Source organism: Tribolium castaneum, chromosome 8 (assembly GCF_031307605.1).
Source record: "Tribolium castaneum strain GA2 chromosome 8, icTriCast1.1, whole genome shotgun sequence".
Lineage (NCBI taxonomy): Eukaryota > Metazoa > Arthropoda > Insecta > Coleoptera > Tenebrionidae > Tribolium > Tribolium castaneum.
Window position 1 is genome coordinate 15,186,145 of NC_087401.1, and position 27,277 is coordinate 15,213,421.

The 27,277-nt window shown below is 34.6% G+C and overlaps 3 protein-coding genes across 6 annotated transcripts; all 3 read left to right on the forward strand.

The window, feature by feature from the left end:
• Positions 1–182: 182 nt before the first annotated feature.
• LOC659587 (arylsulfatase B) lies at positions 183–2,636 on the forward strand. The gene is given in 7 exon segments (NM_001293597.1): positions 183–311; positions 357–746; positions 796–1,051; positions 1,104–1,261; positions 1,307–1,442; positions 1,937–2,098; positions 2,148–2,636. Coding segments are annotated over 7 exon segments (1,677 nt in total). The 5' UTR covers positions 183–200; the 3' UTR covers positions 2,612–2,636.
• A 358-nt stretch (positions 2,637–2,994) lies between these two features.
• LOC659525 (arylsulfatase B) lies at positions 2,995–5,155 on the forward strand. 2 transcript variants are annotated; one of them, XM_965824.4, is made up of 7 exons: positions 2,995–3,252; positions 3,300–3,372; positions 3,423–3,824; positions 3,870–4,125; positions 4,176–4,333; positions 4,382–4,673; positions 4,725–5,155. In XM_965824.4, the coding sequence occupies exons 1-7, from the start codon at positions 3,179–3,181 to the stop codon at positions 5,108–5,110; spliced, it is 1,641 nt and encodes a 546-aa protein (XP_970917.2). In that variant the 5' UTR covers positions 2,995–3,178; the 3' UTR covers positions 5,111–5,155. The 2 variants fall into 2 exon arrangements, with proteins under 2 accessions (XP_970917.2, XP_064214439.1); XM_064358369.1 differs by lacking the exon at positions 3,300–3,372.
• Positions 5,156–5,604: 449 nt separating this feature from the next.
• On the forward strand, positions 5,605–25,798 carry Kdm2 (Lysine demethylase 2). 3 transcript variants are annotated; one of them, XM_064358344.1, is made up of 7 exons: positions 7,328–7,640; positions 7,689–8,085; positions 8,209–8,428; positions 11,533–12,401; positions 18,119–18,676; positions 21,391–22,054; positions 25,024–25,798. In XM_064358344.1, the coding sequence occupies exons 2-7, from the start codon at positions 7,930–7,932 to the stop codon at positions 25,674–25,676; spliced, it is 3,120 nt and encodes a 1,039-aa protein (XP_064214414.1). In that variant the 5' UTR covers positions 7,328–7,640; positions 7,689–7,929; the 3' UTR covers positions 25,677–25,798. The 3 variants fall into 3 exon arrangements, with proteins under 3 accessions (XP_970863.2, XP_064214414.1, XP_008190490.1); XM_965770.5 differs by lacking the exons at positions 7,328–7,640; positions 7,689–8,085 and adding an exon at positions 5,605–5,762; XM_008192268.3 differs by having other exon boundaries at positions 7,328–8,085.
• The last annotated feature ends 1,479 nt before the right edge of the window (positions 25,799–27,277 follow it).

Genomic DNA, 27,277 nt, shown 5'->3' on the forward strand with positions numbered 1-27,277 from the left:
ACCACTTAATTGGCCCATAAATAACTCAAGAAAAATTTCCCCGATAAAAAATAACAATTACTTTAGAATTTTGTATTTATTCAGCTACACCTTTAGTCCAAACTCGTAAAGAAATGATAAGCTTTGACGTTTAGATAACTATTTAAAAAAATTATAAAAAAATATCGCTTAGTCGCCTCACCGTCTTTAGCACAGTTAACATGAAAATACTTCTCCTTATTTTCCTAACTTCCTTAATACAAAACTCGAGTCAAGTATGCCGCGTACGCCGACCCCGACCCCACATTATCGTGATAATGGGCGACGATATGGTAACACACCAATTAAATTAACCGTTCAATTAATGATTATTTCAGGGACATAACGATATTGGTCTTCGGACGAACCAAATCCCGACCCCTAACATCGACGCTTTGGGGTATAATGGGGTAGTTTTGGACCGGTACTACGTCCAGAATGCTTGTACCCCATCACGTGCCGCCTTCCTCACCGGAAACTACCCCATCCGGTCTGCAATGCAAGGTTTGCCCATAGTTGCAGGCGAAAACCGCTCACTACCCCTTAATATGCCCCTAATGCCCCAACATTTGAAAAATTTGGGGTACCGCACCCATATTGTCGGAAAATGGCATTTGGGGTCGGCGTACCGGAGTAGTACCCCAACTGAGAAGGGGTTTGATTCGCATTTTGGGTACTGGAACGGGTTTACGGGGTACTATGACTATTTTACGGATTTTAACAGCACGGTACCCCAATTATGCCTGATTTTAACGCGTTTTATGCCTTGTTTTTCAGGCGATTGAAGGGTTTGATTTACACGACCGGTTTGAGACTGAAAGGGGGTACCAAGGGCAATATGCCACTAGGGTTTTTACCGAAAGGGCATTAGATATTATAGAAGGGCATAATACCACCAGACCCCTTTTCCTACTTATGACCCATTTGGCGGCCCATGCTGGGCGTGATGGTACTGAGTTAGGGGTCCCCAATGAGGTTGAGGCCCAAAGGACGTACTCCTACATCCAGGACCCCCGACGAAGGCTTTACGCCGGTATTTCATTATTAATTATTTAAATAATTAATCAATAATTATTTTTTTAAAGAAATTGTAGCAGAGTTGGACCGATCGATCGGACAAGTTGTTAGAAAATTATCAGAACGTCAGATGCTTGAAAATTCAATTATTTTATTTTTCTCGGATAATGGGGCCCCCACTGTGGGGCCCTACACGAATTCAGGGTCGAATTGGCCCCTGAGAGGGGTAAAAAAAAATTAGTAAAATCACTCCTCAATTATTTAATTTTAGATCAAATTGACCAATTTTGAAGGGGGTATTAGGGGCACAGCCACTATTTTTAGCCCCTTGTTGAAAAAAAGGGGTTATGTTAATAAGGAATTGATACATGTTTCTGACTGGTTGCCCACTTTTTACGCAGCGGCAGGTAAATAAGGTTTTTATCGGTTAAAGGTTTTAATTATTTTTACTTTTAATTAGTACTTTTTAAATGTTTTTATCGCTTTTGCCATTGAACACAACGAAATTGACAGAAACAAAGGGTTTTTTATTATTTTTAAACAATTAAACTTTTACAAAAATTTAATTTTTTTCTTTTTGCTTTTTTTATAAGCCGATAATCCAAAAAAAAAGAGAGAAAATTTCTAATTTAATCAAAACAATCGGCAAAATTTATGGATTTTTAAAACAAAATGGTCGATTTTTTGCCAAAAAATGTCGTTATTTCTGCTTTTAACTAAGTTTTTTGAAAAATTGTTACCAAAATTAGCTAAAACTCACCGAATTAGATCGAAATTCACGTTATTTTTGCTTATTCCACTCGATTACATCTGAAAACCCTCAAAAAAGCACGTTTGTGTTTTTTTGAAATTGAATAGAAATGGCGGGAAATTTGAAAATAAAAATAAAAAAAAAATTTAGGTGGAAACTTGGCGGACTTGGGCCCCATTGACGGGGTCAACCAATGGCCCACCCTCTCCCTGGACACCCCCTCCCCCCGTTCGGAGATCCTCGTCAACATCAACGAACAAGACAACACCACGTCCATCATCACCGACAACGGCCGATTTAAACTCGTCACAGGTACATCAACTCACTAAACACAAAACTCCACTAACTTTTTTCAAAATAGGGGCTTTCGAAGGTGGCACATACGATGGATATTTCGGGGACAGTGGGCGCAGCCCTGATACACCCCCTTATGACCCTTTTGCCGTTCTCCAAAGTGAGACAAACATTGCCATTCAGGAACTAACACAAACACCAATCACGCGACAACAAATTCGGGTCACAAGGGCTCAGATCGACCTGTCTTGGTGTCGAAATGACTCTTTCAGACCCCCATTGAATTGCTCACAACCGTGTCTTTTTGATTTGGAAAATGACCCGTGCGAGACTACTAATATAATTGAGGAAAATCCCGAAATAGCAGAGAGGCTTTTGAGGCGAATTGCCGACTTTTTTGAGGTTTTGGTGCCTCAAGGAGACTCCACGATTGATCCGAATGCCAATCCGCAACGTTATAATAACACGTGGTGCACGTGGCTCGACGATGATTGGTGTGTCAAAACGCCAAACAACACCAGGTTGTTTTGAGGAAAATAAATTTTTGTGAACAAAATCGGTGTTTTTATTTTAATTTAAAAAACTACCACAGTCACCAAATTATTAAAAGAAGAGCATTCGAATTTCCCGCTATCAGACGTAGTGACGTCACTGGCGGGAAATTCAAATTCAAAAGTCGAAAAAAGTTAATTGTTTTGAACCTAAAATGCACTAATAGGAATAAAAATTATTTTTTTTTAAACGTCGACCTCCGATAACCCGGAGCAGCTTCGAATTAAATGAGCAAACAAATTAATTTCTCTTCCCTCCTCACCCACTTTCTCCCACATATTCCCCTTCCAAGTCATCACAAATCTAAAAAAATAATTTTTTTGCTAAACACACGTGACTTCCTCCTCTCTATGCCCTCCAATATAAGGCATAAATTCCAAGTTTGAGGCGAATTAAGTGTGAATGACCCTCAACTCTGACGATAATATTAACTTGGACAAGAATAAACCAAACGCAAATACTGTTTAAAACGCATTTATTTGAGTCTCAGCCAGACATATAAACCCTTATCTTATCTTGACGGAAACAAAATTCAAATTTGCAAAAATGAAACGGTTAAAAAAATCTCAAAATATCGTTATTGCCACAGTCATGGTTTGTGTCCTAGGACTACTCCTCTAGTAAGTATAATTTTTCCCTAACTTGTATATTTTTTCCGAAATTTTAGTTTCATTTTAACGTCTTCTAAACCAAGCACTGCTAAAAAACCCAACATTATTATAATAATAGCCGACGATTTGGTAATTTTGTTACTTATTAGCCCTTAAACCTAAACCTAAACCCTTTTTAGGGGTACAACGATGTCAGTTTTCACGGTTCGTCTCAAATCCCGACCCCTAATTTAGCAAAAATGGCCACAAGGGGCATAATCCTTGACCGGTTTTACACCCAATCAACTTGTACCCCTTCTCGGACTGCCCTCCTCACTGGCCAATACCCCATCAGGTCAGGCATGCAAGGCTACCCCCTTAAAGCGGGCGAAAACCGGTCGCTACCCCTAAACATGCCCACAATGCCCCTCCATTTCCAAAATTTGGGGTATAAGACACACCTTGTGGGTAAATGGCATTTAGGGGCAGCGTACAAAGAGGATACCCCTTTAGGGAAAGGTTTCGATAGTCATTTCGGGTACTGGAATGGGTTTGTGGGGTATTTTGACTATGTATCGTTCAGTAAAATGGATAATGGAACGGTGGGTGGTTTTGGTTCAAATTGTGGTTGTTTGAAGGGTTTTTAGCTAGTTAAAGGGTTGGATTTGCATGACCAGTTTGAGCCGGTTTGGGGTAGTCAAGGGAGGTACGCTACTGAGTTATTTACGGAGAGAAGTTTGGATGTTATTGAGGGGCATGATGTGAGGGTACCCCTTTTTTTGGTGGTGTCGCATTTGGCGGCACATACGGGACAAAACGGGTCGGAATTAGGGGTACCCGACGTTGACCAAACTAATCACGAATTCTCGTATATTCAAGACCCCAGACGCCGACTTTATGCCGGTAAAACGGAAACCGAGATTTGGTAAAATTCAAATTTGATTTTTTTTTAGGGGTTGTGAGTCATTTGGACGCGTCCATTGGCCGAATTATGGCCAAACTTGACGAAAAACAAATGCTTGATAATTCAATTGTTTTGTTTTTTTCCGATAATGGGGCACAAACTGTCGGAATGTATGAAAATTCCGGCTCGAATTGGCCTCTGAGAGGGGTACTCTACTTCCTATTTTTTTAATTGGAGTTACGTAAGTTATTTTAGGTCAAATTTTCCGATTTTGAAGGTGGGGTACGAGTGGCAGCGACCATCTATAGCCCACTTTTCCATAAAAAGGGCTACGTGAGTGAACATTTGATACACATAAGTGACTGGTTGCCCACTTTGTACTCAGCAGCCGGTGGAGATGTAGCCCATTTGGGCCAAATCGATGGAATTGACCAATGGGACGCTTTAACCAACAACAATCCATCAAATCGGACCGAAATTTTAATAAATATTGACGAAGTCGATGAAAATTTCGCCATAATTCGAGATAAATTCAAACTAATCCAAGGTACCCCTAATTATTATTACCAACAAACTTTGCTATTTAATTGTAAATCAGGAAGTTATCATGAGGGAACTTTCGATCAATATTATGGAGATAGTGGACGAGGTCCGGAAAATCCGACCCCAAATCCAAATCACACAACCACAGACTTATCCTGGTGTAGAGCTCCAGACCAGACCCCAATTTTAAACTGCACAAAAGGCTGTCTTTTCGATTTGGACAAAGATCCGTGCGAAACAACCAATATTATCGAATCAGAACCAGAAATAGCCAACCAATTGTACGAAAAAATTGCCCAATTTTGGAAGGAGTTGGTACCCCAAAGAAACAAAGACACCGACCCAAAATCGGACCCCATTTTTTACAACAACACGTGGTGCACGTGGCTTGAGGACGCCTCGTGCCACAAAACCACAAACATCGAGCGAATTAGTCGATAATTGTGCAAAACTTTTAGTACCAATAAAGTATAAGTAAATTCCGGATACGGTGTATTATTGGTTGCCTAACCCATTCAATTCCAATTAATTTAATAAAGTAGAAGTAAAACATAGATAATGACTGAAAGAAATGATAATGATATAAAAACTGTCAATTCCATGGGTAGATTTTTTATTTTTTCTGTCATTTTTTCAATTGGTGTTGGCGCCCTCTTGCGGGCCCAGTCTGGCGCCTGATTTAAAATCAACCTCAATTAAACAAAAATTTTTGGGTTTTTTCGCCGAAAAGTCACTGCTGGGTTCTTCCCTGCCTGACTTACCCCCCACAGAGTGCCCCCAACTCCCCCGTGGGTCATCCCCGACCCCTCCATCAAACAAAATCTAATTGGAGTAAAACCCAAGCCCCGATTTGTGCAAAGAAGACGCAAGATAAACGAAACAGTGCGTGCAAGCGAGACACTGCGATGTTGTGTATCCTAACCCCGGTCATCTGTTCTTTCATTTTTAGTAGCGCTTTCGCAGGCGCTTGGTGTGGTTGTGTTTGCGTTAAATTTGCAAAATAATTTACGAATCGTACGTAAAATCGCGAGTGAATTTCGTTGAAATGTCGCAGAATTCGTCTGCCGGCAAACGACACTCCTCCATACAGCTGGTGAGTGGCTTTTCTATGGATTTTATCGCTGTTTCAGTCGCCATAGTGTAACTTAGAAAACTCACGTAACTTGAAAAGTCGCCATGCCGTCACGTTACGATTTTCTACCGTTTTCCGGTCATTTTTCACGAGATTTTACCGGATTTTTGCATTTACAAGTGTCAGAATCGCAGGCGGCTGGATGAAATTGTAATAACAAAAGAACGTCGCCGAGTCGACACGGCCACTGGATGTATGTATGCTAGTGTAATATTAATCGACACGTTACAGTTTTGACGATTTTTTCAGTTCGGGGAATAGGCTATTTTGCGCTTGTTTTGGGGGCAACAATCTATGTTTGTACACCTGTTACAAAAGATTTGACAGTTTATTACTTATTCCCCTTATTTTGCAAACTTCCAAAAAATAAAATATATGGATATGACACAGTTATGACAGAATTTTGACAGTTTTGGTGTTTTAATAGTCACCTGACACTAAATCTGACAGTGTGTCAAATTAGAGGCTTTCAAGGTCGCCATGACCAACATTTGTCACTCAAAGAACGATGACTAGAGGATGAAAAGTTGTGAATAATTGACAACTGACAATTTCAAAAGACTTATTGAGCACTTATTTGATTATTTTTAAGTACAGTCAATATAAAATCCAAAAGCAATTTTAGTACAGTCACAAGTTTTTGAAAAAAATGACACTGACAGTGCATATGCCAATTGAATACATATTACGTCAATTATGTGGCCATGAACTGAAGTATCCCTCAGTTATGTAGTTGAAATTTTCGGCTAAAAAATTAGAAATTTTCGATTTTCTTTTGACAGTTCAGTTGGGGTTGTTTTTATAGTCACATGATACGAAATACTCCTAAGATAATTTTTAATTTTTTTTTTGATTTTGACGTTTAAAAATTTAATTCTTGCTTTACGGGCTTCTAAGTCCTAAAAACTTACAGTCACGATTAAAAAAGTGACACCCGTACCAACCGACTAAAACCTATTAAGTAATAAATTTCAACAAACAAGTTAGTTTACACAATATCTAGCTAGCCAAATGTACAGTTTGTCGGCATCTACAGCCTGGGTTATTAAGGCGTCATTTTCATTTTGTTCAACTGTACACATTGACCATATCATAAAAAAAATTGTGGCTGCAGTTTTAGGGGTGTCATTCTTTTCGATCGTGACTGTACCTCTTTCAAGTCAGCAAGTTAGTGTATATAAATTGCACTCCATTACTCAATTTTCATCGTTTTTCTTGAATTTAATTCCCAGTAAATTTTAATGACAGCTGACAAGTCGAAATCGAAGTCAAGGACAAAGACGAACTTGATTTTGATTTGGCATTTTTTTTTAACGGTCAACGAAAAAATATAACCAACTCACTATTAAAAGCACTCATGACCGTATCATAAAAAATGTGGCTGCTGTTTTAGGGGTGTCATTCTTTTTGATCGTGACTGTACGTCTTTCAAGTTAGCAAGTTAGTGTACATAAATTACTCAATTTCAAAATCAAAGACAAAGACGAAATTGGTTTTGTTTTTGCTTTTTTTTGTCAGCGGTCAACGAAAAAATTTTACTATTAAAATTATAATCAATATACAAAACTAACGATTTCAATTGAATTTTTCGAAATGAAAAGACAGCCCAACTGCGTTATTTGTTGAATCAAACTTTCGGGCTCGTCAACAGAAACTGAGAAAGACATGGATGAAGTAATCGGCTTAGAAACATGGCAAGGATGACAAGCACGAAAGTGGTATTTTCCGCCCTCGGTGACTCCAATCGATACACTGCAGTGCAGAAAAGTGACATCAGAAGCCGAAGACACTTAAAAAATTCGGAATCACGAAACGATCTGCTTTTTTCCGCTCCTTCACGTAACTTCGTTACTTTTTAACCGGAAGTTTTGATAATTCATTTGCTAGGATTTTGTTGACATTTTTTCGTCCCTTGACGCAACTGGTTCCCTAATCTAATATTAGATCGTCCGAATTTCCGCTCGATTTATCCCACGAACAAGGAATTAGGGATTAACGCAATAATGATTCAAACAAATTTTTGTGCTTGAGGATTTAAAAAAAAGGGCTTATTCCCGGCCCGTCATTGCATATTTAGCGCAAAATACTTTGGGTGCTGAAACCCAATTTTCGTTCATTGTCAACTTTGATGAAATTTCATCCTCGTCCCTCGGCCCGACGCATGCCCGCCGCCACTTTTCAGGCGTCGAGTCGGCAACTTTCAGGATTTCAGTACCACAAAATGGCGCACAGGGGTAAAAAGCTCCAGCGCTCCGACGATCGCCAAAGCTACATCTCACGTATGGTACGTGTGTGTCAAAAACCCGCCCAGCGACCCTTTGCCCGAATTCGGTATTGATTTCCGCGCGATATCGATTGATTCGAGTTTTTCCCGAACTCCACAGGTAACGGTAATTTAATGTTGCAGAGAGAACGCAAACAGAAGAAACTTTACTCGGAGGATTGGGCGCTCGGAGATGACGAGATCGAGGGCCGAAGGTCGTTCAATCTCCAGGAAAAACTGGAGAATCCGCTCTTCGCCACGCACAACATCGTCAAGGAAATGCACGGGAATGAGCTGAATGTGGCGTATTTTCAAAAACATGGGTTCAATACGCCCCTGCTCTTTAAAGAGAAGACCGGATTGGGTAAGAGGCGGTGATGAAATTCGAAAAATTTCTTTTTTATTTCGTTTCAAACGGACGATTACAGTGCTTGTGAGTTGTAACTGTCGTTCCGAGCCGGAATCACACTTCTTTATCGTTCGTCCGGAATACTAATTCGAAAAGGAGTTGGGATTAAAGGCTTTAATAAAAATGTTTCGATATTTTAACTTCCCGGAAATAAATTTCAATCTAAGCTGCACTTTGTTGTTTCAAATTATACTTAACCTTATTTAAAGCTGAACTTTCAAAGTTAGATTTATTCCGGTCGAAGACAGTTTTATCAAGCTTTTTGTTTGCTCTTTTGTGTGCTTTTTACGTAGGAGGGGACATCTGACCTCAGTGGAAATACCAAACGCGAGAAATGTAGCAAAAATCACGACACATTATTGCAATAAAAATTTAAATCGATGTTAGTGAAAATAGTGCTGTTTTAGACCGTTTTTGTGACAAAAAATGTGAAATAATCACCAATTTTGATCAAAAAGACTGTGTAATTAGATTTTTTTTAACAAAATCGGACTGAAAAACTACTAAACTAGGTCCAGTATAACATTATTTTAGAACGATTTAGTAAATTTTTTCAACCATAAACGCAATTATTTCATGACATAAGCCTGAATTTATGTTTTATTTTGGCTTTTTGGGCGCTTTAGCACGTTTTTCAGCGATTATTTTACGAAATTTTGTAAAATACTTTGTAAATGGTCTTATTTTTGCGTTTTTTAAACTACTAATAACATTTTTAAAGTAAACTGAGGCGGAAAGTCATCATAATGTGGTTAAAAATAACATAATTTTTTCTTTTTTCGAACATTTTACCACGTTTTCTTTGCCAGAGATGCAATTCTCAATGTTGTCAAAAATAAATAAATCACAATTTTGACCGAAATTAGTGTCGTTTTTTTCATTTTTTAATGTTTAAAAGTTTAAGTTTGAGCTAAAAACTAACAAAATATAAATTACCAAGTTTTTTTATCAAGTGGGTCCAAGCAGAAACCCAATTGTTTTATAAAATAAAAAAATTCATTGAGAAGTGTTATTCGCGAAATCTTTATAAATTGGAATGAAAAATCACCAAATTAGGTTCAGTGTGACTTTATTTTTACATTTTTTGAGTGATTTGTCAAGTTTTTCAGCGAGAAACGCAATTATTTTATGAAATATCGTAAAAAGTTACGTAAAAAGTACTAAATGACGTCGTAGAAACAAATTATTTTGCCTTTTTAAAATCATTAAGCGCGTTTTTAACCTAAGTTGGTCGTTTTTTTGAACATTTGTCTACGTTTTTTCAGCCAGAAACGTAATTAATAATTATCTTTCGCAAAATGATGTCTAAATAATTAACTATATACGCAGATTACGTAAGTATGCAAAATTTCAATACATTCGGACAACAGAATCCTTACAAATTTGCGTCGGAAAATATGAAACAGACGGACAGACAACAAAGTAAGTTAAGTAAAAGCTTTTAATAAATAAAAAAATCACTAATTAGGGTCGAAAACAGTGTCGCTTTTTCACTTTTCAAGTGTTTAACCACGTTTTGAGTTTAAAGTCCAGTATTTATTTTTGTGATTTTGGAACTTTTTTCTTTTAAAAATATAAATATTTCACAAAATAAGCCAAAAAATAAGTACACATAATTTGAATTTATGTTTGATTTTCGCAAATTTCGTAAAAAAAAGATAAAAATCACGAAATTACTTCGTAAGTGGTCTTTTTTTGTCTTTTACAAATCTTTAATCACATTTTTAAACCAACAACTCAAGTTATTTCGATATATTTCGCCAAATTGAGCCGAAAAATGAATACGTTAGGTCCAAAATACTAATAAAAATTTTGTCCGTTTTATAGCGTGTTACCAGTTTTTTGTTTTTCAACCAAAAATATAATTATTTTTCAAAATAGAGCACATTTATTACCAGAAACGCGATTGTTTCACAATTTCGAAAAAATAGGCCGAAAAAACACTAAGTAACTGCGAAAATGCTGAGATTTCTTTAGTTTTTAAACCGTTTTGTAACGTTTTGACGTAAAACTAAGTTTTTTCGCAACACTTTTTGCGAAATCGGACTGAAAAATTACCAAGTATAAGGTTCGGTATAATATTATTTTTGCTGTTTTTTGAGCGATTTAGCAAGTTTTTCAGCAAGAAACGCAATTATTTTTGTGTTTTTCAAATCATTAAGCGTGTTTCTAAACTAGTCGGTGTTTTCTTTGTAGGTTTTACTACGTTTTTTTAGCTAGAAACGCAATTCTTTCGCAAAATGACGTTAAAATAAATAAAAAAATCACGAATTAGTGTCGAAAACAGTGTCGGTTTTCCAGTTTTCAACTGTTTAAACACATTTTCATTGAAAAATCAAAGTATTTTTGAGACGTTTTACTAGATCGGACCAAATTAATTAAGTCCAGTATAACAATATTTTTGCGATTCAGGAATTTTTTCCCTGAAAACACAATTACTTCACAAAATAAGCCAAAAAATTGAATTTATTTCGAATTGAAGTCTTTCATTATTTGAATTAACCACTTTCGCAAAGTGATCTCAAAATAATTAACTATAAAAATTATGTAGGATTGCATTGTCACGCAGATTACGTAAGTATGCAACATTTCAGTTCATTCGGACAACAGGAACTCTTTCAAATTTGGCTCAGAAAATATGAAACAGACAACAAAGCAAATTAAATAAATATTTTAATAAATAAAAATCACTAATTATGGTCAAAAACGCACAGAAAAATTACCAAATAAGGTTCAGTATGATAATTTTTGCTTTTTTTTTTAGTATTATAAAATACGTAGCAGTTTTTTTAACACAAAAATTTCATTAAATTTGTACTGACTGTCTTGTAAAGATTATTGCACGTAAAAATCACATTTTCACACACCACATTAAACTTGGCGATAAGAGTAATTCAACCTTAAAGCTGAACTTTGAAATTTAGATTTATTCCGGTCGTAGACAGTTTGATCAAGCTTTCTGTTTAACCATTTGTGTAAACCCGACGGAAATAGCGTATTTTTTGCACTACCACCAAGTAATTATCCGAAAAACTCAAAGTTTGCAATGATTTTTGTAGGTTTGCGCGTCCCGACGTCGAACTTCACGATCAACGACGTCCGCATGTGCGTCGGTTCGCGTCGCATCCTCGACGTAATGGACGTCAACACGCAAAAAAACAGCGAAATGACAATGAAAGAATGGCAAAAGTACTACGAAGACCCCGCCAAAGACAAACTCCTCAACGTCATCTCGCTCGAATTCTCGCACACAAAACTCGAAAACTACGTCCAAAGCCCCACAGTCGTCCGTCAAGTCGACTGGGTGGACTGTGTTTGGCCACGCCACCTCAAAGAAAGCCAAACCGAGGCCACCAACCTCCTCGAAGACATGAAGTACCCCAAAGTGCAAAAGTACTGCCTCATGTCGGTCAAGGGCTGCTACACGGACTTCCACGTGGATTTTGGCGGGACCTCCGTCTGGTACCACATCCTCAAAGGCTCCAAGGTCTTCTGGCTCATCCCGCCTACTGAGCACAACCTGGCTCTGTACGAACGGTGGGTGCTTTCGGGCAAACAGTCGGATATTTTTTTCGGAGATACGGTGGATAAGTGCGCGAGGATTGTCCTCACGGAGGGTAACACGTTTTTTATACCGACTGGGTGGATACATGCGGTTTATACGCCGATGGATTCGCTGGTTTTCGGTGGGAATTTTTTACATTCGTATGGAATCGATAAACAGTTGAAGATCGCGCATGTTGAGGATACCACCAAAGTGCCGCAAAAGTTTAGATATCCGTTTTTTACCGAAATGTTGTGGTATGTGCTCGAACGGTACGTGCATTGTCTCTTAGGGAATTCACATCTGACGACGGGACACGATGTGGCGATACCGCCAGATCGGCCCCATGTGCATCTGACGCAGGCGGAGCTGCACGGACTGAAGGTGGGCAAAATACTATTTTTTTTTATTTTTTAGTTCGATATTTTTGTATCGCTTTTAAAGTCTCGTCTCTTGTCACACGAAAGTTCTATTTGTCATCCAACGTAAAAATATCCGCTTTATTAACAATTTAAATTATCTACGCAAGAGTTTCTTGTCTTGTCTTGTACATGTTTGTTGTTTTCTTTTTGTAAAAAGATAACTTTTCTAAATTCTCTGTTCTATACCACGAACACTAGTCATAAAGACATTATATTATTCCATTATGTCTTAAGATTAAATCGCTCGCGAAAGCTGTTAATTATTATTATTATCCGTACCTTGCATATTATTTACAATTTTTTTAGTAAAAACTCTATTACATCCTTTTGAGGAATTTCTTAAATGAATTATATGTTCACCTACATTGTTCTGTCATATAATGTGTTCAGAAATGGTTGTTCATCAAGTCACCTATGAAATTAGAACGTAATGTGCCCTTTAATTTAAATTATGAATGCTGTTAAAGTGACAAATGCGTCAAAATAATGGAAAAAGGCTGGGGATCAAAAAATTACGGAAATATAAAACAGAAATCAAGACACTTTGCCGAAAAATGCAAAATAATGAGTAAAAAACTAATACAAAGATTTGACAGAAATGACAGTATTCAGAAACTGCAATAGTCATTTAGATGAAGCGGAACATTGAATTTGATTTCCATAGTCGACTTGATGAACAATCATTTTTGAACACATTGTATAAGGCGAAAAACTACTAGTTCGTAAGTTTTTTTTCATTTTATTTCTAGTGTTTTTGTATGTTTTTCAGCCAGAAACACAATAATTGAAAAGATCAACAAATTAATTTAAAAATAGTGCTTTGTTATACACATATTTGAAATAAATACTGAAATTTCGCAAAATCAGACAAAAATTTCACCACATGTGGTTGAAAATGACGTTTTTATCTTTTTCTAGCATGTTTTTCAACCAGAAAGTTACATATATGCTGAAACATCATCAAATTATGGCCATAATAAAAATAAAAATAATAATAATAATACTAATATTGCATTTGAAAAATCAATAAATTAATTAGAAAGTGCACTTTATTTTGCCTGCTTCGAACATCTCAATATCTTTTTTAGTCTCAAACGCAATTTCCAGAATTTTCAGAAAAAAATCAAAATAAAAATATTTTAAGTAGGTTGAAAATGCTGTTATTTTTACCTGTCATAAACTTTTATTCTTGTTAATTCGCGCTGACATAAATACATTATTTGTTTTTTTTTCGAATGTTTGAGCATGTTTTTCAATTAAAAACTCAATTTCTTTGCGAAATTTTGGCGAAAATTAGCCAAAAACTCACTGACTTGGATCTAAACTGGTATTATTAAAAAAAAAAAATAAGTGTTTGTGGTGTAAAATCTTTATTTTTCCGAGAAATTTCGCTAAATCTGATCGAAAAATTACGAAATTACTTAAATTAGATCCATTATGACACTATTTTTATTAAAGTTTTTCAACCAGAAAGTATATTATTTCGCAAGATTTCTATAAAGATAAGGCGAAAAAAAATCACTAAATAGTTCGCAAGTTTTTTCCATTTTCTTTCTAGCATTTTTGTAAGTTTTTCAGTTAGAAATACAATTATTTTGCAATATTTTATGAAAAGTAAGCCGAAAGAATCGCCAAATTAGCCCAAAAAAGTGCTTTTGGATGGTAATCTTTAGACCGTATTTATTTTTCACGAAGGTTTTCCAAATTATTGTGTTTCTAGCTCAGAAAACACACAAAATGGCAAAAATTCTAAAACGTTTTTGAAATAAAAACTACATTATGTCGCGAAATTTCGCAAAATCAGGCAAAAAAATCAACACATGTGGTTGAAAATGACGTTTTTCAACCAGAAAGACAATTATTTCACCAAATTTTGTTAAAGATATGGTGAAAAATCATGAAATTAAGTCAGCGCCGTACTTGTAATATTGCAGTTGTAGAACAGTTTAGTGTGTTATTAAGCTAGAAATATTTCGGGGAAACACCAAAAAAATCAAGCAACTAGGTCCAAAGCGCACTTGATTTTTGCCTTGTCCGAACGTTTCCATATATTTTAAGTCCCAAGCGCAATTATTTCGCGAATTTTCAGCAAAAAAATGTCACATAATAAGTTGAAAACGCTGTAATATTTCGTACCTTCTTTAAACTTTTGTTCATGTTAATTTAGACCGCAGAAACTGTTTACGCACATTTTTCAGTCAGAATCGCAATTTCTCCGCGAAATTTTGTAGGAAATGAGCCAAAAATCGTTAATTTGGCTTAAACTGGTATTATTTTTATAATTTCTTAACCGTTTTATGGTAAAAATTTTTTTCGAAAAATTTCGCGTAAATCGGTTCGAGAAATGAAGAAATTTTTGTATTTCGCGTAATTATTACTTTGCGGTAAGAGGAAATAAAATTAAAATGGACTCACCCCAGGACATCACTTTCGTAAACGCACCCACTGGAATTAAAATAAACACATTTCAATGCCCATTCAAAATTTAGTATAAAAAATAATTTTGTGGAAATGTGGAAAAATATATTTCACTACTAACCCTTTAATCCGGATCCTTGTAGCACGACTGTTTCCTTAATTTGTCCTCGAAAATTCCCATGGGAACACAATAATCACTCGAAATTTTAAAAATCGCGCACTAATAAATCACTCGAAATTCAAAAATCACGCACTACTGAATGTCTCTTAATCACTCGAAATTTAAAAAATCGCGCACTCGAAATTTTAAAAATCGCGCACTCGAAAATTTACAACACGCACTTGATCACTGGAGGTATCTGAAACCAAAAGATGGAAAAATAAATAAGTGACAATTTTCGAAACAAAGCTGTGTTTAAGACACGTCCGTTCGGGACCACGACAAACGGCCAAACTGAATAAATTGTGTAAAAATATTGATAAATCGTCATTAACAAAAACATATCATCTTACGTAGGTGATTACTGTACGGACAAGGGAATTACGTAAATTCGGTAAGAAAAATGAAGATGGCACTGTGCGGAAAAATTGTAAATAATAATAGCTGTTTATATTTTATTTCGAATGTTATGAAGTTGTGACGCGCCAGTTGTGTGAAAACAAAAAATATAATCCGCTTAGCCCGGCGCATCCACCAAATTTCACCAAACTTTTGTTCTTTTAAATTTTAAATTGGAAACGTAAATCAAACGATTTCCACGCGTTTTTCATTTCACAACGAACATCTCCTTTGATTATTCACCGGCGAATAACTCATAATTAATTCTGTAACAGTATTACACAAGTCGTGAGATTTAGAAATGATTACTTTGGATTAAATTTAATTGAAAATGGTATATACCAAGTCGGTGTCTCTTTATACACCAAAGCAGAGATTATTACCCAACCACGCCCTAAATACATCATTATAATATGAGATAAACTATTAATTAGAGGCAACTTATTAGCAAACACAGCTAAATAAATCAACAGGTGGCGGCGGTTTTTCCCATTTGCTCGTATTTTATTTTGTTTACCACTTTGGAAAGTAAAATAAATAAAAAGTTGGTAAATATTCGAGAATTAGAAAATTATTTTTAAACAATTATTACACGTAACTATTGCAGCATTAATTAATACTCCTAATAATTTCGTTGAGTAAATGTATGCAACCAGTTATTCAAGCTAAAATTGTTAGTTTTTCAAGCGATATTTTTTCATGTAATTTTTTTCCAGAATTTTGTTAAATATAACACTGTTTGTATTATTTTTTGTGTATTTTAGCACTTTTTCCTGCCAGAAATAGAATTATTTCGCGAAATTGTGGGTTTTTTGCAAATGTTTTAGCAAGATTTTGAGTTTGAAGTTTAATTTGCCCTTTTGCAAGATTTCGGAAATCGGACCGAAAAATTATTAAAATAGATTAAATCAGCATGAAACCACACATTTTTCAGTTTTTATCAAACAAATTTTCAAAAAAATCCTCCGAAAAATATCGATTTTCGTTTTTTTAAATCTATATTCTTACAACACAGCAACATTTTAATTTTTTAATGACAGCTGACATTCTCTGTTACTGTTTTTGATTGATAGTAACTCCTTTAGCTTTCTCATACGTGTAAAAAAAATTGAAAAAAATTATAAATTGTTAAATAAAAAAATTCAAAACAAGACTAGAATAAAATGAAAAAATTGTGCTTTGTCTTACAGGGTGTGATATTTTTATGCTAATTTATTTTCTTTCATTGTTTGTTTCAATGTTTTTCGTTTTTATTGGTGTACAGTCACGACCAAAAAGAATGACACCCCCACCTATCGGCCCGGATAGCAAAAGTTCGACTAAAATCTTTTAAGTCATAAATTTCAACAGTTTAATTTACACATTATTCAGCTAGTTTATATAAACTAGCCAAATGAAAAGTGGTGTCATTCTTTTGATCGTGACTGTAGGTACTATGAAAAAAGTCGATTGTCATTAAAAATTGAAAATGACATTATTATGCAAATTAGATTAAATCAGATCCGAAGCACTTTTTTCAATATCACTGTTTGTGATAGTAACTCCTTTAGCTTTTTGGTAAGTGTAGAAGAAATCTAGGTAAAATTAGAAATTATTAAATAAAAAAAATAAAAACAATACTAGAATAAAATGAAAAGTATATAGAATTTATAGGTATATCGGATTTTATAGGTATATAGGATTTCCTTTTTGTTTGTGCCTTATCTTATAGGGTGCGATTTTTTATTAATTTTTATTTTTTATTAATTTTTTGTGTTTCAATTTCGTAATACTATTAGATACAGTGTTTAATGCTAATTTATTTTATTTATTATTTTTTTCAATGTTATTAGTTATAAAAACTCAGTCTTTAAAAAATACAAATTTTAATAAACATTTTAAAATATTTTTTTAAATGACAGCTGACATTCTTTTTTACTGTTTTTGGGAGTAACTTTTTATCTTCCTGATAAGTATAAAAAAATCAAGAAAACAATTATAAATTATTAAATAAAAAAATTATAAAAAGAATAAAATAAAATAAAAAGTTTATACGGCTTTTTATCTTTATCTTTTTGTTCGTGCCTTTTTTATAGGGTGTGATTCTTTTTTATTTATTTTTTAGTTGTTTTAGTTTATTTTTTAACGTTTTTAGTTTTTTATTATTATCAGAAAGGTTAAGAAATGTAGGTACAACCATGAAAAAACAAAAATTCACTGTCATCGAAAATAAAAATGACATTATTACGCAACAAACAATAACGTCATAGACGTTGCTATTGTCAAAATGTAGAATTTTCACAAATAAAATCGATCTTGTCGAAAGATTTAAAAAAAATAACCCATAATAATAAAGATATGAATTTTTGTGAGTATTACTTTGAATTTAGCTTTATATACAGGGTTATTCACATAAAACTCCGACCCTGACTTAGTAAAAACACAAAATACAGATTATTAACTTCACTGGACTTCCGTTACGATGTCATAATTAATTAATACCTACCTAAATAATTATTAATTATTTCGCGGAATCTTATGCGAATAATCCTGTATATCAGTATATCATATGTTTAAAGATATCTGTCTTTTTTCCGGAGGTTGTGGCGCTCTTTATTATTCAGGAACGCAATTATTTCGCAAAATAAGCCAGAAAATCGCCGAAATTTCGTCAAAAATTACGCTAGAGCCGTTTTTCAGTTAAAAATCCCGCTCTTGTTTAGGAAATCGTCATGTTCCTGCACATGCTCCCCGCCAACAAGAAGAACGTCCCCGACCTGATCCGCGACCCCGTGTCCCTCATCCAGGACGTGCGCACCCTCATCGGCCACCACCGGCAGGACAGCCGAGAGCTGGCCATCACCGGCCGTCCCGTCCTCTGGCTGCCCGACGACCACGATCGCAAGTCCCTCTACCCGCGTCCGTACGCAAAATCGAACGGCGTTCGGCCGCCGAAGCCGGCATTCAAGTCGAAGTCGGGCCTCGGCGGCGGCGCCGGCGACAAAGGCGGCCCGCGCCGCCGCCGCACCCGCTGCAAGAAGTGCGAAGCGTGCCAGAGGAGCGACTGCGGCGAGTGCAGTTTCTGTCTGGATATGGTCAAGTTCGGGGGGCCCGGAAGGGCCAAACAGACGTGCAATATGCGGCAGTGTCTGCAGCCGATGCTGCCGGTGACGGCCGCTTGTGTGCACTGCGGCTTGGACGGCTGGAATCAGACGCCGGTGACGCCGCTGCAGAAGGGGCCGCAGCGGTGCGAGAGTGCCAGCAATCTTATGGAGTGTTCGGTGGGTGGAATTTTTTTTAAATCAAATACTTTTTTAGTCCACGGATGGAATTATTCGGTTCGTAACGCAATTTCGAGTTGATTTCGTATGAATATTTCAGCAGGAATTTGCAGCGTTTTCCCTAAAGAACACATCACGACAGCGTTTCTCTAAGGGAAATGTAAATTGTTAAATTTGAGATGGTTTCTCTTATCCCGCCTAACTGAAATTTTGCACACATACGTAATATTTAATTTAAATAATAATTTCTAGCCAATTATCAATATCTCGGCACGTAATTCTTACAATACGAGGCTAAAACAAAAAAACACGAAAATATCGTCGGAAATAAGCCGAATAATAACGAAAGTATCATTGAAATTGTGCCTTTAAGTTTCGTTTTTTTTTCGTAAAATAGACCGAAAAAGCATCAAATTAGGTTTAAATGACATTGTTTCGGCTATTTTTCTAAACGTTGTACCAATTTTTTGAGTCACAAATATATTATTTCGAGAATTTTTGACAAAACTCAGGCCCAAGATTAGCAAATTATGTTAAAAATGTTGTTGTTTTTTCTTTTTCAAGTGTTTATTTACGTTCTTGTGTCAAAAAGTCAAGTTTTTTCGCGAAATTCAATCAAAATAAACAGAAAAATCACAAAGAAGGTTAAAATGGTATTAATTTTGAGCACGTTTTCCCGTCACAAGTAAAATTATTTCGCGATATATCGTGAAAAATGTCTGAATAAATAACTAAATTATTATGAAAATTGTGCCTTTTACAAGCGTTTAAGCCAGTTTTTGAGCTAAAAGTTTGTTTTTTTTCGCAAGATTTTTTTAAACTAGACCGGAAACCACATGTTATTATAGCATTTGTTTCCGTCAGAATTGCAATTATTTCACGAATTTTAAGCAAAATGATTGAAAATGATGTTGTTTGTGCCTTTTTTCAAGCGTTTATTCACGTACTTAAGCTAAAAAGTCGATTTTTTGGGAAGATTTCACTGAAAATTAGTAAATATGAGGTTTGAACCAACAAGATTTTATGCTTTTCTTGAGCGTTTCAACAATTATTTTACGACATTTCGTCAAAAATAGGGCCGAAAATTAGCAAATTAGGATAGTTTTTGTCTTTTTCAAACGTTTCTTTAACGTTCTTGAGCTAAGAAATGAGTTGTTGAGCGAAATTTCGCTAAATCATACATTTTTTTGTGAGTTATTTTGTGAAATTTAGGTATAAATAAGAAGAAAAATCCCAAAATGGGGTTAAAATTTGAAAAAAAAAATTATCATCAAAAGTGTGCGTTTTTGCCTTTTACAAACGATTATTTTAATTATTTTCGGCAAAAATCTGTTACCAGATCACAAAATTTATTTGAAAATGATGTTATATTTTGCTTTTTTTGAACTAAAAGTCATTTCTTTCCCGAGATTTCGTTAAATGTGACTGAAAAAAAAATAAATGTGGTTTAAACCTACAACATTTTGTGCTTTTTTCGAGCATTTTAACACTTTTTCCATAAAAAACCACATTGAATTCATGAAAACTGGTCAAAATAAACTGAAAAATCTGTCATAGTCAGAAATGAAATTATTTTGCAAAATAACAGCAGAAATAAGGCGATTAACCAAATTATTTTTATAGAAGTTGTGCGTTTTTTTTGGTTTTTTAAAAGCATTCAAGCACAATTTGAGTTAAAAGTTTAATTTTTTCGCAATATTTTCCTAAACTATATGGCGAAAAAACACCTTGTAGCACCTTTTTCTGTCAAAAACTTAAATATTTCACGAATATTTTTGCCTTTTTTGAAGTGTTCTTGAGCTAATTCATTTTTTCGCGAGATCAGTAAATATAAGGTTTAAATCAACAGTATTTTATGTCTTTTTTCAGCGTTTCAACACTTTTTCCATGAAAAAAAAACATGAAAAATTCACTAAATTTAATCATAATTAAATTGAAAAATCGCAAAATTACATCTACAATGCAAATTTTTTAAAATATTTCGCAAAATATCCGCATAAATACGCCGATTAACCGAATAATTATCATTGAAAATGTGTTTTTGCCTTTTTTCAAGCGTTTATTTGAGCTAAAAAGTCAATTTTTCCACAAAAAAACGCAATTAATTTACAAAATTTCGTCAAAAATAAACAGAAATATCAAAAAATTAGAATTACAATGCAAGTCTTTCAGTCAGAAATGAAATTATTTCGTTAATTATCCACAAAAAACCAATCATTTTCTAGGGTTTTTAAGCGATTTTGAGTTGTTTTTTTTGCAAGATTTGCCGGAGAAACAATAAATTTGATATAAATTTCCAAACATTTCCTCTTCCAGTCAGTAACGCAATATTACTGTCGTTTCTCAAGCATTTATTAACGTTGTTGAGACAACAAAAAGGTCAAAAAATGCGGTTTAAAACATAATTCTTGCCTTTTTAATATTTTTTTTACTACAGTGTTTTAATAAAATCTCAAAAATAGGCCGAAAAATCAAATAGTTAGCTTAAAATTTTTCAGTCAGAAATGTAATACCATGAAAATTATGTGTTTTTCACAAGATTTTCATCCTAAATTAGGTCAGGAAAACGCCAAATCGACATTGTTTCTTGTTTTCACTGAGAATCGTAATTATTTCGCGATATTTCGGCAAAAATAAGCGGAAAAAAACAGTCTTACGCAAATTATCTAACCCGGCGCATCCACCAAAATTGAATAATAATAATAATTTTCTAGGTTTGCTACGAAATCGCGCACCCCTCGTGCGTGCAACGCCTCTGCCCCGACTTCACCGGCTACATAAACGAGGACATGCCCAACTCGTGGGAATGCCCCATGTGTTGCAAACTGGGCAAGAACACCGACTACCGACCTCGCCACTTCCGCGCCCGCCAAAAATCCAGCGACATGCGTCGAATGTCCATAAGTTCGGACGCTTCCAGCGCATTCGACTCCAAGCTCCACCAGGAGCACTACTCGGACTCGGGCAGCGAAAACGACAACAAGGACAATAACAAGGATCTCCTCCCGATTAAGAAGCGCCGCAGCAGCGAGGGAACCCCCGAAATCGAGACGAGCAAAAGCCAAGCGAGCGATTTACCCCGAAAAACGGCGTTCCGCATGCAACTCGCCCACCAAATCGCGAGCAATTCGACGAAAATGTTGAAGAAGCCGATGGTGGTGGTGCGACCGGCGCCCATTTTGATGATGAATCCGCTGCCGGGGAATAACCTAGCGTTGGATAAACGCTGCGTTTTGAATATTTTCAAGTATTTGAGTCCGAAGGACTTGTTGAATTGTGCGCTGGTTTGTAAGACTTGGGCCACGTATTCCATTGATCCGACGCTGTGGCGGGTCATGGCCTTCAGTCGGAAGCACATTTCGTCCGATATTCTCAAAGGTACGAGTTCGGTGATGATAATAATAATGGTTACACAACATAATAGACAGAGATTGAAAATGCAGGAAAAAAAGTAAACGCTAAGATATGAAGAAATAAAGAGATAAAAATTACACCTAATAGTCATCATAAGTGGAAAAAGCATTTTTTGACAAATACTTCTTACTTCATTTAAAAACCGGAATTATTCTGAACACTAAAATTTTTATACATTAACGAAAATAATGAATTGCAAAATTTTGGCTCCACGTTGTATATTCGTGGTACCTATGATTTTAAAATATTAAATGAATCAAAATAATGTTTAATAAATTATTATTAATTACACAAAATCAGCATCTGTTTGTATATTTAAGTATTAATTAATCGAAATTTAATGTTTTTTAATGTCATTTTAAAGCAAAAAATGTCTAAATGTTGTTTAAATTGTCATTAAATGTGGAAAAATTCCGAAAAAATTTACATGCACAAAGAATAATGTAAAGTATTTTAAAGCAAAAGCTGAATTCGGTGTCTACATTGGACTACAAATAATGCTTCTGAATCGAAATATAATAAAAAAAATTATGTATCAAAGTTTTTTTGTAATGGAATTTTCATCATAAATCGTTGATTTTACTTAAACTATGACTGTAGATTTAATAAAGATGGAGAAAAAAATCTCAGTCAAATACCACAAAAATTTATTTCGAAAGTTTTTTTAAGGAGCGTGTTTCGAACCAATTGGTTCATCTTCAGTCGTTTTTTAAAACATAAAAAATTCAAAATCAATTAAATTTAAAGTCTTCACCACGGGCTGAAGATGAATCAATTGGTTCGAAACATGTTCCGTAATCTTTTGTCAGATTTAACTTTCGGACAATAAATTCTTGTGGTGTTTAATTTGGGATTTTTTCTTCATTTTTTGTAAAATAATATACCAGTTTGGATATATTGGATGTTTTCTACTAAGCAACGTAAATTTAATGATTGCGACAATAATTTACAACAAATGTTACAGACTAAAAAAAATAACTAGTACTAATTGTACATAATATCATTTTTCTTTGTAATTTTTTCCTTTTCATTTCATATTTTCTATTGAGGCTTCGGCCAAGAAAAGGTGCTATCATTGCTTCTCACGGTCTAGTATTTATTTCCCATTTATTTTCTCTAATCTATGTGTTTCGGTAAAGAAATCTAAGTGAGAGTAAAAAAATTAATGTTTTAAGGGACCTGTCGTATTTTTCAAACCTTTGTCATAAGAAAAAAAATTATTAAATGATTTCCTAACAGTTTTTAGTTTTTTACCTTCCCATCAATTCAAAGTACGATTCAAATGAAATAAAATAACACAACTGTACAACGAAACACAAGAAATACAAATATTGAATTTTGAGAAATTAGAAAAATCATTAAAAAAATCTAAAGGTAAATGTAGTTTCAGTACGTTTAAATATTTATATTTTTACTAATTTTATTCAAAGGAGGATTTCATTAAAGACCAGTGTTATTATTAGTTGTTGCGATATAAAATAAATACGAAATTCTTAACAACTGGAGCGGAGAAAGTTGATTTATTATCTATTAATATACCTAATAAAAAGTAAAGTAACAGATTCAGTGTTTGATATAAATAACTTAATATTTTTCCAAATGTTATTCCAAAACAAATGCTTTTATTAGATTATTATTATAAATATCTCTACTTTTTACTCTTTTTTACATCATTGAAATTATCCATTTTAATAGAGAACCTTGAAATTTGGGAAACACTTAAAAGTGTTTAAATCCTATCATCTGGGAGTTTTTATTGTCATTTATTTTGAAAATACAAGGCTAACTTGATTTTTTTAATGTCACGAAGGATCAAATTAATCATTTTTAAAAGAGCATTTTTCTGAATTCAGTGATGTAACGTAATAGCCACCTTTACTCTTATTAAAAGGTAAAAAAATAAGAATTGAAAAATTTTCTGGGATAGGAAAACTAAGTTAGCTTTGAAAATATCTGTCACTTGTATATTAGTCAAAAAAATGTTTATTTATTTATTTATTTATAAAAAAAATATCATATTGGTTTATCATAGACATATGAAAATATACATTTCATACACAAGTCAAGAAAAATATGTATATAAACATAGAAAATATATAAGCAATTACAGAAAATAAGTACTGTTTACATCAGTATAATTATAAAGGGCGTTTTGAATTAAAATGTTTTTTATTGTTTTTTTTTTAATGAATTTATATTTAGGTTATAAAATTTTGTAGAGTGGTGGAAATCATTTTGAATATCTTTTGTAGCATAAAAAACGTGTTCTTTTTCAGTTAAGAGTGTTATTTTAACAATTATTTTTAACTTTTAACTTATTTTTTGGACAATGTTTAAACAACAGAGAGCCAACTATAGATAAAGACATTTCCAAGGCTAACAAAATTTTGATTAAATTAAGGTATGCATGTGTTATACCATAGAACTCAGAAAAAAATGCTCTTCTCAAAAATAATAAATTTGACCCTTGTTGCTATTTAAAAAAAAATCAAGTTAGCCTTGTATCCGAAGAACTATAGTGATAGAAATTTAATAAACATCTGAAACGATAGTATTTATATACTCTTAAGCATACACCAAATTTCAATAAGTTTTGATATTTAACTGTAGACATACTTTTTAGCGACCCTGTATATGTTACATTTGTCTATCTCGTCTAGTTTTTTCAATATTTTCACTAAAAGTTTTAAAAATTCGTTTCTGGTATTTAATCTGGCATTCGTTGTTTCTGTTTCTGTGATAAACTAATTGTTAAACATTTTCTTTGTTTTAAAATATCGTCAAGTTAATGTAGATTAAGCCGAAACAACTTTTTCTAAGTATCAGACTTAGGGACAATTATTGTACCAATCTGTGGGTAAAAAGCATTGTAAACTAGTGTAATTTGAACATTTAATTTTGAATTATGAATCTTTAACGCTTTATTTTTAAAGGAATCGTCCGGAGGCAGCCAGAAGTGCTGAGACTGGACTGGTGCCACATCAACAAATTCCAGCTCCCGTGGCTCATCCAGCGCCTCAGCAACCTCAAAGAACTGTCCCTAGTGAGTGTCAACGTCAAGACAGCCATCTCCCTGCGCACCAACCACTCGGCCGTCTTACAACACTTAGATCTCAGTTTCATCTCAGATTTCAACGATGCCGCACTTAGAGAAATCCTCGGCCCGAACAACGACTCGCGGCGCGGTTTAGCCGACGAGAAAATACGCTTTCGCAACTTGCGGACGCTTAAACTCGCAGGAACCGACGTTACCGACATTGCCATGCGGTACGTGACTCAGTATTTGCCCAATTTGCAGCATCTCAGTCTGAGTCTGTGTCCGCGGATTAGCGATGCCGGGATTGCGCAATTAACGACTAAGCCGGCAACGACCGTTGGGAGTTTGGTTAGTCTTGATCTGAGCCACTCGAAACTGGTGACTGAGACGAGTTTGGAACATTTGGCCAAGTGTGAGAGTTTAGTGCGGTTGGACTGTAGACACTCGTTGCAGATTTCGACGCAAGCACTGATCAAGTTTGCCGCGAAAAGTGATAAGAACTTGCAAGTGAGGGACATTAAGTTGGTTGATAAGAGGTTGAAGGCGTGACTGATACGTAATTTATTTCAATAGGCTTGATGTGTGAGGATTGTGGATGTGTATATAGTATTATTCTTTGATATAAGTGATTTGTATGAGACATAGCGGAAAATACAATTTTTTATATTATTTTTGGCGCGTTTCATTCCACACTCAATCAATTAAATGTTCCGAATTTTACTGTGTTATAAATGATAGTTGTTAAGTGACAATGTTACGCAAAAACTTTGTGAAAATTTTACAAATTACCTAGAATATTAATAATTTATTATTATCTTTAAACAGGCACTTGGATGCAAATTTGCACAATGAAATCAAGGTGGCAGGCAGCATGACGCATTAAAATTTTTGTGTGGATTTTCGGAAAATTGCTAGTTTTAGAGAAATTATTGAAATAACTGTAAAAAACACGTTTCCCGAACTGTACTTTGTTATAATTTTGCTATTTTATACGATTTTCGGACCAAATTTACCGCTTGTTAGCGTCCCCACTAATGTAACGCAAAAGGTTGTAAAAACATGATAAAATAGTCAAAATACGAGTTCCTAATACTCTTCAGTTACTAATAACGACTTACTTACCTTTGGAATTGTTAATTTGCCCCAATTGTCTCGATTTTCAACAAACGACGCAACAGACGCACAATTTACAAAACGAAATCACGGTGGCAGGCAACAGGGCTGCCACACATTACGCACCAAAATCGGTTGTGCGAAATTTCGCAAAAACGCAAGTTTTTAATGCAATTAAATGAATAATAATCGTAATAAACCACTTTTCGGGCAGTTTACATAAAACTTTTATACGATTCTTGGAAGAAATTTGCCAAGAGCGCAGCCACTAATGTCATGCAAAAATTTGGTGAAAATTTGATAAATACAGGTTTCCACTGCACTACGACTATTGCTAATGTAATAATTACCTACGAATGGGCATTCCTGGAGGTTAATTCCTTGTAATTTTGTCATTTTTCAACAAATATCGCGGCGTAAACGCAACATTCACAGAAAAAGCGGTAAATCAAGGCGGCAGACAGCAGGGCTGCCACACATTGCGCAACAAAATCGCTTATGTCAAATTTCGTAAAATCGCAAGTTTTTAATGCAATTAAATGAATAATAAGTGAAATAAACCACTTTTCGAGCACTTTACACAAAACTTTTATACGATTCGTGGAAGAAATTTGCCAAGAGCGCAGCCACTAATGTCATGCAAAAATTTGGTGAAAATTTGGTAAATACAGGTTTCCACTGCACTACGACTATTGCTAATGTAATAATTACCTACGAATGGGCATTTCTGGAGGTTAATTTCTTGTAATTTTGTCATTTTTCAACAAATATCCCGACGAAAACACAACATTCACAAAAAAAGCGGTAAATCAAGGCGGCAGACAGCAGGGCTGCCACATATTGCGCATCAAAATCGCTTATGTCAAATTTCGTAAAATCGCAAGTTTTTAATGCAATTAAATGAATAATAAGTGAAATAAACCACTTTTCGAGCACTATACACAAAACTTTTATACGATTCGTGGAAGAAATTTGCCAAGAGCGCAGCCACTAATGTCATGTAAAAATTTTGTGAAAATTTGATAAATTACAGGTTT